Genomic DNA, 13,362 nt, shown 5'->3' on the forward strand with positions numbered 1-13,362 from the left:
AGCATACGCCCTATTATTACTTCACTGCTACACATGAAGAATAAGTTGAGATTTAGAATAATACTTTTGTATTTCACTAAAACCTTATCTAACTCGGTAATGGAATGTGGATTAGTTTCTTGGCTAATGAAACTAGTATTCAGGAAGTATTGTATATTAATAATATAGTTGCATTGAAACAACTTGATGATACACTTGAAAATTTGATGATAGCGTCTAGTTTAATCCATTACTGAATACTGAATAATTCATTATTTTAAATTTGTTTCAGCTGTCAAAATGGCGCTTAACGGTGATCAACAGGACTCGCATCGTGATAAACATCACTACAGGGTAAGTTTTTGAAATTCATTTTTTATAGATGAAAATGTTTGTCTTTGAAACAGAATTATCTGTTCTTTTTTCTGATACGGATATCTTGAGTATACTTTGTTGATTTTGTTTGAGTATGTAATCTTTATGTATCATTTTATGTTGCTGGAATATCATTTTGTAAGAGTCGAGTAGATTTATAGAAGTCAGTTTCACCGTAGAGATAAGTTAGCATTAGAGGATATCACATGGTGAAGTTCGTTTATGTACGAAATTTCAAGCTGATTGCCGTCGTCTACTGTCTATTATTACTGTTTTGATCGGGAGAAAATGTAAGTACGGCACAGTATGAGGGACTACCAGGTCACAAACATAGCATACGAATAAGAACTACGTGGACTATCAGTTTGTGTTAACAGTGAAATTACGAACATAAACGTCCTATACCATGGGGATATCTTCTCATGCTATCTTTTCTCTATGGTTTCAACTATTACTAGATACAGAAAAATCTGCTTTCCTACAGTTACCTTGAAAAGTGGCCATTGCTGCACTGATTACAGAACGCAAAGAATCACTTTTCCGCTCTAGTGCGGGAATAGTTATTTGTGCAACTAGTGCGCAAAGTGACAGTTTGCTGCATCGAAAGAAACGTTTACGCCCGAGCCGTAGGCGAGGGCGGAATGGTTTCTTGAGTGCAGCAAACGAACTTTGCGCACGTATTTCACATTAAATTTTTCCTACAGTTACCATTGAATATGAAAAGTGGGTAATTATGGGTAAAATTGCCTGAATAATGTAGCCTAGTAGTGTTTGAATGGCGGGGGGCAGCTGTGTGGTGTGTGCTGTGGTGGCACTGTGCTGTCGTTGTCCTTGGTTATAATATCTACTTAATAATTAGCGCGTTGTGCTTCGTTGCACCTCTGCTCACTATAGCAGCCCACTCACTGTTACCAACTTAATTTTGATTTTGCTGCACTGATGCTCCATATAACCTACTAACTATTTTGCGTTGTCATGCTGCAAATCTGGAGTACGCAAAGTACTCACTTTGCGCACTAGTGCGGAAAAGTGATTCTTTGCGGCCTGCAATCAGTGCACAAATGGTCACTTTTCAGGGTATCTGTAGGAAAAAATTTTTCCTGCACTCCAGATTTGCAACATGGCAACGCAAAATAGTTAGTAGGTTACATGGAGCACCTGTACAGCAAAATCCAAATTAAGTTGGTAACAGTGACTGTGGTGCACGTTATAAGAATCTTGAGGTGGTGGACAGCAGTTGACAGCACACCGCCGCCCTGCCATTCAAACACACATACATTATTCTATTTTATTTATTAATAATAAAATTAGACAGATATACATTTGATGGATTTCAGGGAATTTTACCCATAATTACCCACTTTTCATATTCAATGGTAAATGTAGGAAAAACTTAATGAGAAATACGTGCCCAAAGTTCCTCTGCTGCACTCAAGAAATCATTCCGTAAACGTTTCTTTCGGTGCAGCAAACTGTCACTTTGCGCACTAGTTGCACAAATAACTATTTTTGAACTTTGTTCGAATTTGTGGCATTGTTCCATTATAATTGAAACAATATTATGAACTATCAACCACTATGTGGCAGGTTATGCCATGAAACCTGGTTTTGTAAAACTGCTACAATATTTAAGTTAGATAGTGGTTGACTTTTATTTTATCCAATTAAATAACTTCCTAAAATGTATTAATTCAGAGATACTTTCTTTTATTTATAAAATATAATTATAGTACCTTTGAAATTAATAAAATAATAGAGTTATAATACAAACCACACCATCATCAGGTTATAAAAATAAATTTCAAATAAATTTTTACTAATAGTTTTGTTTAAAAAATCCAATTAAATAAATATTATACATATTTTAAATAACTAGTTTAAGATCTTCTGAAGAAGTTCGCAGTTTGTTTCAACTGTGGTAATCTCTTGGAATTTATAAAATCTATTTTTTATACTTCCCAATATTTCTAAATTGTTCTTTTTGTTTTCAGGACAAGTCTCCATATACCAGAGAAGAGCGATCGCACGATAGAGAGAGCAGTGGCAGAGATAAACAATATCCTTTTCAAACTTATTTTTTATAAAAGTTATTGATGATTATTTGAAAATTAGTGTCTTAGCTTGACGTGTTCTGTTTGGGAGTAGCATGGGGATACAATAGTGAGATTTACTTCAAACTATCAGCATTGGTTTGTTTTTTTTAAGATTGAAAAGTTTGCAAAGTTTACTTTGCTTATAATATAAATAACATGAGTGCTTCTCATTCAACCAATGCCGACAATTTAAAGTAAACCTTACTAATGTGCGAGATAAATATTACTTTTAACATGAAGAGGAGAAACCCATTTCTCCCTCCACAGTTTGTAGCATAGTCACAGACGGACATCCTGCGCACAATTGGATGCGCCGTGTCATTTCGCTTCAGGTTCTTGTGATGAACGCATCTCCGTAACATACACAAACATATCACTTTGGAACATTGCCAGTGGAGGGGAGCGAAGCGTTACAAAGCTCTCTCACACAGACACAAAAGAAGGAGAATGCTGCTAGGTAGTGGGAGAGATTAGTGGAGGATAGAGCATCGGACCTCTCCGTCTTTGAGAAAGAGCCGTGTTAAAAGAAATTTATCTCGCACTTTAGTTATATTAAGCTATATCCATTTAATTTTCCCTTCACTATTATGCTTCTTACAAATACCATAAAGTGAAATTTACATTGGTTTGCTATCCTTATCTGTCATTAGACTTAACTTGCCAGTGATTTAGTAATATGTATTATTTTTCAATTTTGTTTTCCATCACGAACTGCTTATTAGTTAATCACTTTTTACTATTAAAAAAACGACTAGCAGTCAGATTTTTCCAATAAATGAATTAATCACTCACTGTGACAACGAGATCTTTCGGCAGGTCCGCCATCTTCATGACAACCAAGAAGATGGCGGACCCGCCGAAAGATCTCGTTGTCACAAGGAGTGATTAATTCATTTATTGTAAAATATCTGACTGCTAGTCGTTTTTCCTAATAGCAAAAAGTTATGTATTATTTTTTAGTTTTGTCATTGTAGGATGAAATTTCAGAATCGGCACAGCTGTCCTACCTTTACTAAAGGCATTCTCGTATATTATGCATATTGTACTAACAGTGTAAATTGTAAAAATATACCTTCTTCTTAGATCCTATTCCCATTCTGCCTTAAGACAGCTCCACACGCAACTTTATGGGTGTGTTCACACAGAGAGCGGTTTTGAGGCTAGGTTCATCTTCGCGTATTTTCAAGTCGCTGTTTCACGGCTAGAGCGATTTCAAGGTCACTAGCGTTTTAAAAGTTGTTGAAAATTGTAGAGATTAGAAGGATATAGATATTATACTCATGTATATTTCTAAACCCTTTTAAGACCACTGGAACTCGGAACGCCTTACCGATCTCTGTGTTCATGCACCCTAAAGCTAGATTTGCACACAACAGTGAAAGTGAGAATATAATTACCATAAGTTCTAATGGTATTATTCATACTCAGTTGGGCGGACTGAGTGGGAATAGTCTCATTAAAACATGTGGGAATCATACACCCTAAAGCTAGATTTGCACACAACAGTGACAGTGAAAATATAATTACCATAATTTCTAATGGTATTATTCATACTCACATGGCCGTACTGAGTGGGAATAGTCCCATTAAAACATGTGGAAATTATACACCTATTTTCATGGTTGTCTGCGAATCTAGCTTTAATCCGACGGTTTGCGCCGAGAAAACTTTTAACATGTGTGAGGAGAAATTCAATCACAAATTTATTCAATTTTGTCTTGATTCACGAGTATAATTTGTATTATGTGTAAACTTTCTCGCATATTTCCTTAACTCGTTCTTACTAGAAGGTCAGGAGACAGCAAGAGAAGATGATCCATGCTTGAAGTGGGAGAGACAGAACTGGAAAATATCCGTCGTTCGATTCACTGCGACTTGGGGAAAAAAGTTGGATGAGTTTATCAATAGATGTAATTTTTTATTTAATTTGAAGTACAACTGTTTGGTGTTACTGTTAGCCTAAATTCAGTAAAAATATCGTTTTCTTTTTCTAATGGCTAACTACTTGATTTTTTTAAAATGGAAGACTAACTTGTTAAGTCATTTGTGATCTCTTCTGGATTAGAATATTGTTGTAGTATGTGTTCTACTTGTATCGCCTGCAACAAGTATTCAAATAAACACTACACTTTTTCAAAACTTTTTGTTTTTTATTAGAAAATCCTTGCTGATTTGTTTCACCTCTACAATCCATTGTAGAATCTCTATTAAAAATTCTATGGGTACCGAATTACCAAAATAATTCTAAATTCGTGTTATCTCAACTTTTGAGCAGTTTGTACTGGTTTCACTTTCTCACTATAGTGAGGTCCACGTTATAATTGCAGTGTTTGATTAGCAATGGTATTGCTATCCTTGTCCATCATTCAACAAAGCGGATTCCGCTATCTCTTTCTCGCTTTGCTCTGTTACCAGATCGTCTTTTAACAATATAGAATTAATAATAGGTTAACAAAATATTTCATCCTAATTATGAAAATTCATTATTAAATTATTGAAAAATATAATCTATTGCTTAATGAAATATCATTGATTCTTTTAAACAAGAATGGACCGTTAATATTACATCAATAAACCTGTATCAGCTACCGTCTATAGAAGGCATTGACAAGACAGAGGATCGGCATCGTTCTTCTCCTATCTTTCTCCACTGCCATTATAACGTGGACCTCACTATCAAAAAACATTGAATTGATCAACTGACACTACTACTCCTACACCCGGTTGCCCAAAGATCGGTTAACTGTTGATTAAATGCCACGAGAACCAATCAGAGAAGCCTTCTACTCAGAAAAACCCTTCTCTGATTGGTTCTTGTGGAATTTAATCATGATTAAAATTCAACACGCTTTTGTGCAACCGGGCTCTAGACGTGAACAGTCATCGAGATACGGTAGATCGATTTTTTATTTGTTATCAATCGTTAATTGTTATCAATCCTAATTATGAAAATTCATTATTAAATTATTGAAAAATATAATCTATTGCTTAATGAAATATAATTGATTCTTTTAAACAAGAATGGACCGTTAATATTACATCAATAAACCTGTATCAGCTACCGTCTATAGAAGGCATTGACAAGACAGAGGATCGCAGAGCCACACTACCTACGTAAACAAAGCCATAGTGCATGACAGGTGGTTGATGGTGACGTCAGCACAGGTAGGGCTCCTACACCATAAACATTTGTTGAATTCAGCTGATCTATATCAGCTACCTGTGCTGACGTCACCATCAACCACTTGTCATGCACTATGGCTTTGTTTACGGAGGTAGTGGTACAGCAACGTTGGTAGACAGAAGGTTGATCACTCACAAGATTAAAAGTGGTGGGGGGAACACCAGCGTGACGTCACGTGTAGTAAAAAAGTGATGGAGTAACCACACTGAGCATACAGTTTATTCACTGTATCTTCAAATACATCATAGTTTAATCCCCTCAAGATCGACCTAGAACTTGAAAAAATTCCGTACTTATAGCGAATGAATCACTGATTCTGATGATGTTGTTAAATTAATATTTTAAGTTCATTCAACTTGTGTATGAATAAAATGAAGTTGAAAGTTTTCAAGAATCTAAAAACGTGACACGAAAAAGTTGATAAGTTCTGTCTACTAACTTTGGTGGCACAGCACCTTTTGCTATTGTAAGATTCACTTGAATCTGTCAGCATGTCCTACAGATAACATAATTTCTTCACATTCAGTTACTAGTAGTTCTGTGAACAGTAGACCTCACGCAGTATTCTCATCCACAAGTACCAGATGTCAACTGTTTTGAATGTTAACAAACTCAGTTCACGTTTGAATTTGTATTTCATATGATATAATTCATCCAGTTCCGTGATGATCTTTCTATCTGATGAAAATTATTTTTTTAGAATCAAAAATATTATAATTTCTCCAGCATTATTTAGTTCATTTGTTTATTTTTATTCACCTATTAAATTATTTTTTTCGAATGTACCAGATGTCAACTGTTTTGAATGTTAACAAACTCAGTTCACGTTTGAATTTGTATTTCATATGATATAATTCATCCAGTTCCGTGATGATATTTCTATCTGATGAAAATTATTTTTTTAGAATCAAAAATATTATAATTTCTCCAGCATTATTTAGTTCATTTGTTTATTTTTATTCACCTATTAAATTATTTTTTTCGAATGTGAGAATATTGATACTGATGGACACGCATAATAATACCATGACTGCAAAACAAAATATTGAAACCAAAGACCTTAAAGCTGCGATTAGACCAAATTTATTAAAAAAAATGTTAATAACTCAATCCTTTTAGATTATATTAGATTGAACATAACTTGTCATACACATGATGAACATATGTTTGTCAACTTCCGTTCAATGTAATAGAATCTATAAGGATTAAGTTATAACCATTTTGTTAATAACTTTGGTGTAAACCCAGCTTAAAGATGCACACCTCTTTAATGTCTTTGATTGAAACTATAGACCTTATACAAATACAGTAATAGACTGGCTTCTCCACACATCTGTGTAATCACTTGTCAGCTGATTTATGATGAATAATACTATAGTCTGATTTTTACTCTAATATTGGCGTATGAAGGAGGCTCCTTTTTCCTCTCAGTTGCAAAATTTCCAAAAACCTTGTATATACGTCGACGCGCAATTTAAAAAGGAACATACCTGTCAAATTTCATGAAAAGCTATTACCGCGTTTCGCCGTAAATGCGCAACATATAAATATATAAACATTTTTAAACATTAAGAGAAATGCCAAACCGTCGACTTGAATCTTAGACCTCACTTCGTTCGGTCAATTAATACTGACAGTGAATCTACTGTAAGTAGTAAATGATACATGCCCAGTGTGTGAGAGACTTGAAGGCTGCTCAATTATGTTTAATTTAGATCAAGAGAGATTCACTTTAAATTGTCAGCATTGGTTGAATGGGAAGCTTTGAGGTTACTAATAAGGAATGCTGACAGTATGAAGTGAATTTCAATAGTATAATTTGTATTATCCTATTGGCTGTTTTCGTACATTCCGATATCTCGCCGACACGACACGACAGAAAGCTCTCCGATTGGATAATTTTGTTAATAAGCTAACTCAATCCGAGAAAACTCTGTCGTGTCGTGTCGACGAGAAACCTTAAGTGTGAGAAGGGGGTTTTGCATATCAAGGAAGAATTCTGCAGTTCAAGGAAGAATTCACTAGATGATGAACTAAACTACACAAATTGAACAATTATTTATCAGGAAAACTTCATGTTTATTGCAGAAAGTATAAAAGTTACATGATCAGTATTACACAGACAACATATTTTTTCTGGTTCTTGGAAGATTGTAACATTTATTTTAAATGTTTGGCAGCAATAGAGCTTACAAATTCATTTGAGAACATTTTCTTAGTCAAATTTTAGATACAATTTTCAAGTTTTAATACTTCTAAAGACGCATTTTAATCATCGAGCTTAACGTGGCAGTTGATAAATCTCAATTCGACCCGTTTTAACAAAAGTCATCTCATAGGCCCGGTTGCACAAAAGCCGGTTTAATTTTAATTGTGATTATTTTCAAGAGAACCAATCTGAGGTTTTTTTGAAAAGAAGGATTCTTTGATTGGTTCTCGTGAAATTAATCACGATTAAAATCTAACCGGCTTTTGTTCAACTGGCACACAGAGCTTAATTGACATTTTTTACAAGAATTTCTTTCGGAGAAATATTTATAATTGATGTTTCACTTGCGGCTAGTTTATAACACTTAGAACTCGCAGTAATACAAGAATAAGCTGCTTAAACGCTAGCTAAACATTCATGAATTTATTATGCCACAATATGGACATCGTCTATCGTCTAGTGTGTGCACAACTTATTCCTGTATTTCAAGCACTTTATCCTTTGAAATAGGCTCATATAGAAGTATTTAATTTCGAACAGATTGCACAATAAATTAGAACAAATAGAACACAATTTAATCAGCTGAAGACCGAATAACCTATCCAAAATCAAATTAGTTACATGTCTGAAACGTTTTCACTTCACCAAAACTATTTACACTAGTCAGACAGACATAGATGACTGACTAGATTTACACTAGTCAGTCATTTAAACAAGAGAGAGACAGACAGGAATCACTCAATAAATAAATAGTTTTTTTCACTTTTAATGAATTGTTTCTCACTTTCCTCCGGTAGATAGCAGAGCTAACAAACCCCCAGAAGCGCCGACTGAAATGATGTAGTTGGCGGCTGGAGTGAATCCTTTCAGAATGTAGAACGAAGAGAAGATGACCAGGGCAAAGAAGAGAGCATTGTTGTAGAAAATGGCGAAAGTTGTTGCTTCGTAGTCGGCGACTTCGTTTTTCTTCCACAGAATTCTGGAAAATAAAAAAAATTGGTTCAGAAATTTGTAAAAAAAATATTTTACGACAAAAGGGAAGATAAACAAAGAATTGAATCATTTGATAAAATGATTAAACAGTAAATGAATTAGGAATTACTTGGATGTATGATAGTATTTATTGAGCTAAATTCAGGGACAGAACTTTTTTAATAATTGTTATTAAATCAATGGAAAAATAGATAGTTGATCGATCTTACAATCCATAGAAATTCTGAATAATTATGGACAACGGCTACTTTTAGTTAGAAATAAAACAAAATAGTACCGCTTTTACTTCTTTTTGTAAAACAATAAAATTTTCAAATTAAAACATAGTTGGAAGCACTATGCATTTTGAGACTTATCCCATCTTCATGATTATCTAATCACGTCAATACCAAGTCACAATAAAAAAAGCGAAAGCGTTTATTTTACACTCCTCATTACTTAAAAGAACAGAATTGAAGATTTTTTGCAATATTTAATGAATCACAGTGTATTGAACATTATTTTTCTCCACTGAAGATTTGATAACTATATGGTCTCACTCATTAATAATTATCGAATCAATAGAGAAAACAGGTTGAATTGATTTTTAAGAGAGGTACAGTAACATGTCTTATTTCTTTCTTGATGAATTCTTCTGGGCAAATCATGTGTCGAGATTTTGGATTTTGGAGTCAATAAATTTACATCATGGAAACCCAGTATTGTATCGTAATTACATTGAAAGCTATTTTAAAAATAAAATAATGATTGCTAATTGGAATAATTATTTATCTGTGATAAAATATTGAGACTGTTTTTATTGTATTTCTTTGCTGAGGATGATGCCCACATGAGCTCCAGGCTTGTGCATGGGTGATGAAAAGATGATGAGAGATGGGAGGACCTACAGCTGAAGGTGGGTTCCGAACCACCGGGAAGCAGTTTTTAGACTCATAAATGACATTTAGAGGAGTCGGTACTACCGGCTTCGGTGACACTTCCAAAGGGAGTAGCAGGCAGCCGCATGTTAACTCATATCAACTTACGTTATGCATCTTGTCTTAACTTACCTCTCATCTTTCTCCTTTTTGCTCATCTTCTTGTCTTCGGCGAGTTTCCTTGTCACTTCACGAGTGATGGCTTCCTCTCTCTTTACGGCCACCTAGAAATAAAAAATAGACGATTTTTAGAAAATTTAGAAATAACATGAATTACTATGACTGATCAACTAAACATACTAGCCTACTCATTTGAAAAATGTTCATAATTTGCAGATGGACCTATCGAATATTGGACAAAAGTTTCAGAATGTACCTAAAATATGCTGAACATCCAAGTAAAAAATAAAAACTATAATACTATAGAATGTATTGAGGACTGAAAATTCTGTGAATTGAAGAACTACAAGACTTGACCTATTTCGGACTATGTGTTATCTAAATTTGGGAGAGAAATAGCACAAGTTTACCTTATTTTTCCTCTCCCTATCATTTTGATAATGTACTAACTTATTGTATAAATGTATGAAACAAGTGAACAATTTATGAAAGTGAATGAAACAGGTGAACAATTTATGTGTATTTGAAGCACCTTTCGGGTACAAGGTACAAGCGGATAATTGGGGGAGATCTGTCGATGTCAATATTGTTGTAAAAAGTAGCACTTTGTAGTGCATGTGCACGGGTCGATGTCAAACGAGGCAAACGACAGAAGAGTCCTGCGACAGTAGAGACCAGCGACGGTAGAGACCGGCGACATTCGAGGCCAGCGACGGTAGAGGACTCCTGAAAAAGTGGCCTCAAATGTCGCCTGCGTTAGGCGACAGTTGAGGCCACTCTAATTTTTGTACAGCCCCGACAGTCGAGACCTGCGACGGCAGAGGACTCCTGAAAAAGTGGCCTCACATGTCGCCTGCGTTAGGCGACAGTTGAGGCCACTCTAATTTTCGTACACTCCCGACAGTCGAGGCCTGTAAAACAGTCCTCTACGGTCGTAGGCCTCGAATGTCGTCGGTCTCGACTGTCGCGCCCCCATGTGCACAACAGGCTGCGATAATAACAATCAGTCCTGAATGAAGCTAGGGTATTTCAAAGATGGAAGGAGAAGAATATAACGTTTCTCCACAAATAATAAAGATTACCTCCTTCTTTTCTCTATGATAATATACTATCTACCCAAAACTTCCAAGGTGTAGGATCTCTAATTCATACAGACAGTTTTCTTTGAATGTTTTACAACAATCAATCTAAAATTGAGACAGTGGCGTAACGTTTCCAATCCGGGCCCCCCGCAAAAAAAAAAATTCCGGGCCCCTCTTCTAAAATCGTACCACCTTTCTCCAGCCCCCTTCTCCCTCAATCCCAAGCATTAAACTCTAATGTGAACGTACATCTTTCATGAGTGAATTACATAGCTTAGTTGAAAAAAAACTTGTTCTCGATTGAATTCTAAAATTCAATAACACGATTCCAGAGAAACTGAACCACTGAATGCAAATGGGAATTGCAAATGAAATAATGAATTGAGTAAACTATTATATACCTAGTATTTATATGTTTACGGCGCCCCTGCCACACTATATGGTATATATATGTTCAGGAATTCAATGGGGAAATAATTTCTTTCCTCCAATGCTTACTTAAAGATAGTAAATAAAGATAACGATCTACTTTAGAACCATTCTGACAATCTTTGTTTGAATCAGAGAGAAAAGAAGTGAATCTTATCTATAAGTAGGTGGTTTGAATAGTCTCAGTCTGGATTGTCTCACCGGATGTATAAATTTTAATGATTTGTAAACAAACAACATTCCTAATTTTTCAATAAGCTCACTACCAGCACACAATTATTGAAGCTTTGTCAATGGAACTATAATTATTATTACGAGTAGATTTGAACATTCTCTTGATATTAATTTATAACCAGACTGATAACATTGTTCTGTTGCATATTCCTTCTTACACAATAAATGGAACCTGTCATTTTCCACAATAAAACTTCTGCTTTTATATCAAAAGTTACTTCCATGATTATTTAATTTTCCTTTTTAAAGTAAGCAATATATGATTATCATTTCGGGCCCTAACCCGGGCCCACTAGACCGGGTAATTTTATTTTTTCAGAAAACCTATATTAGCCTACATATTATCCGGGCCCCCTAGGGTTCCGGGCCCCCCCGCGCCGCGGGGGCAGCGGGGGTGTACGTTACGCCACTGAATTGAGAATAAGTTTAAGAGTTGTATGGGGATTGACTAAACATATTGTTACAATATTTACCTTGTGCTTGAGAACGAACTTGGTGTTCTTGTAAGCTAGTGCCACGAAGTAAGTACTAGCCAATGTTACTACAACGAATGAGATGAGCGATGAGTAGAGATCAATCATGTGAATCTTCCAGAAGAGCCCTGTAACAAAAGTAAAAAGTAAATTAAGAATAAACATTTTAGTTAGAAAATTGAATATAAGCGTAGCTAATATGGACGTTTCATTGTGCACTTATTAATTACAAGTAAATAGAAATATTGATAACTGAGGCAATTCTTTGGGTTCCTTGCTGAGCAAATGACAGATCAAGTAGTATGATAGATGGTTAGTCACATATTGTAACCTACATCTTGATATCAAACCAATTGGAATTCTAAACCAACATACTGTTATTGAATCAATAAATTACACAAATAAAGAATACTCAAACTTTATTTTTGAAATATTATATGAGTCAACTAATATTAAAAATTTTATTGTCTAGTTATTTTAGTGTAACCATACTAACCAGGTAAGTTATGTGTTTATGATTAGTAAAACCATTAAGATAACGGTGCAATGTTTATAAATGCAATATATATATATATATTAATAAATAACAAAATAAAGTATATTCAAGCTATGTTTTGTCTTATATAAGGTATGTAGTATGTTAATCTTGGTAATGTTCTACTTACATATCGGTATCGCTGATACAATCAAAGCGTTTCCATAAAACAGAGCGTTGGATTTTGTGGATACGTTTCGGCTAAAATCCTGGAGCAGAAGCTCTTCTTCCTTGGTAAAAGTTGACTTTTTTCCAGTCATTTTGTGTAAATGTTGATGCAAACTCAAACACTGATTGACTGCTTTCTTCAATTCCAAGCGGACTCTGCAAAAGAGGTTATTTTCGTTCCACAACAACAAATTTCTGATCGGACGTCATGAGACGTGTCAACGAATCTACAGACGAAATTACAAACTTCCTGCTTTCGTGTTCTGTTTTTTTATAGAAATAAAGCTAAAAATCATAATTTATATCTATAAAATATTTTAATTAATTGAAGGAAAATGTTAAAAATTTAAAATATCTTGTATTTTACCGTCAAGTATCTATATTTACAATAATCTAAAACCATACAATCTATCATTAGGTTGAATTTTACACTTCTGAGAATTTATAATATGAGTTAAAAATGATTTTTGAGATACTTTTGTGATGATTAGAAACTTTATTTTTATAATATTTATATCTATTTTTTTTACAAGATGGTGCCATCTTGCGTCAGCTGGCATGAAACATTACC

General features: G+C 34.5%; 2 protein-coding genes across 6 annotated transcripts in view; one reads left to right on the forward strand and one right to left on the reverse strand.

Annotated features, from left to right (window-relative positions):
* LOC111044412 (THO complex subunit 2) overlaps window positions 1-4,586 on the forward strand; it is a 49,294-nt gene extending 44,708 nt beyond the window's left edge. For all 5 annotated transcript variants that reach the window (XM_039438876.1, XM_039438877.1, XM_039438878.1 and 2 more), the window contains 3 exons: window positions 272-333; window positions 2,346-2,410; window positions 4,232-4,586. In XM_039438876.1, coding sequence (XP_039294810.1) covers window positions 272-333; window positions 2,346-2,410; window positions 4,232-4,262 — 158 coding nt within the window. In that variant the 3' untranslated portion in view covers window positions 4,263-4,586. The remainder of the gene's footprint in view (window positions 1-271; window positions 334-2,345; window positions 2,411-4,231) is intronic.
* Window positions 4,587-7,689: 3,103 nt separating this feature from the next.
* Window positions 7,690-13,264, reverse strand: LOC111044414 (translocon-associated protein subunit gamma). Its single transcript, XM_022329564.2, has 4 exons — window positions 12,754-13,264; window positions 12,089-12,216; window positions 9,883-9,974; window positions 7,690-8,819 (listed from the first exon to the last, which is right to left on the reverse strand). The coding sequence occupies exons 1-4, from the start codon at window positions 12,881-12,883 to the stop codon at window positions 8,621-8,623; spliced, it is 549 nt and encodes a 182-aa protein (XP_022185256.1). The 5' UTR covers window positions 12,884-13,264; the 3' UTR covers window positions 7,690-8,620.
* Window positions 13,265-13,362: the final 98 nt, after the last annotated feature.

This window comes from Nilaparvata lugens, chromosome 12, assembly GCF_014356525.2.
Source record: "Nilaparvata lugens isolate BPH chromosome 12, ASM1435652v1, whole genome shotgun sequence".
Taxonomy (NCBI): Eukaryota; Metazoa; Arthropoda; class Insecta; order Hemiptera; family Delphacidae; genus Nilaparvata; species Nilaparvata lugens.

What these genes read in the sequence shown, in the direction of transcription:
- LOC111044414 (XM_022329564.2), bottom strand. Translation starts at nt 12,883, where the DNA reads ATGACTGGAAAAAAGTCAACTTTTACCAAGGAAGAAGAGCTTCTGCTC. An exon ending in TGTATCAGCGATACCGATAT is followed by an intron (nt 12,217 to 12,753) that starts GTAAGTAGAACA and finishes CTTTTGTTACAG; the next exon opens with GGCTCTTCTGGAAGATTCAC. An exon ending in AAAAAGGAGAAAGATGAGAG is followed by an intron (nt 8,820 to 9,882) that starts GTAAGTTAAGAC and finishes TTTATTTTCCAG; the next exon opens with AATTCTGTGGAAGAAAAACG.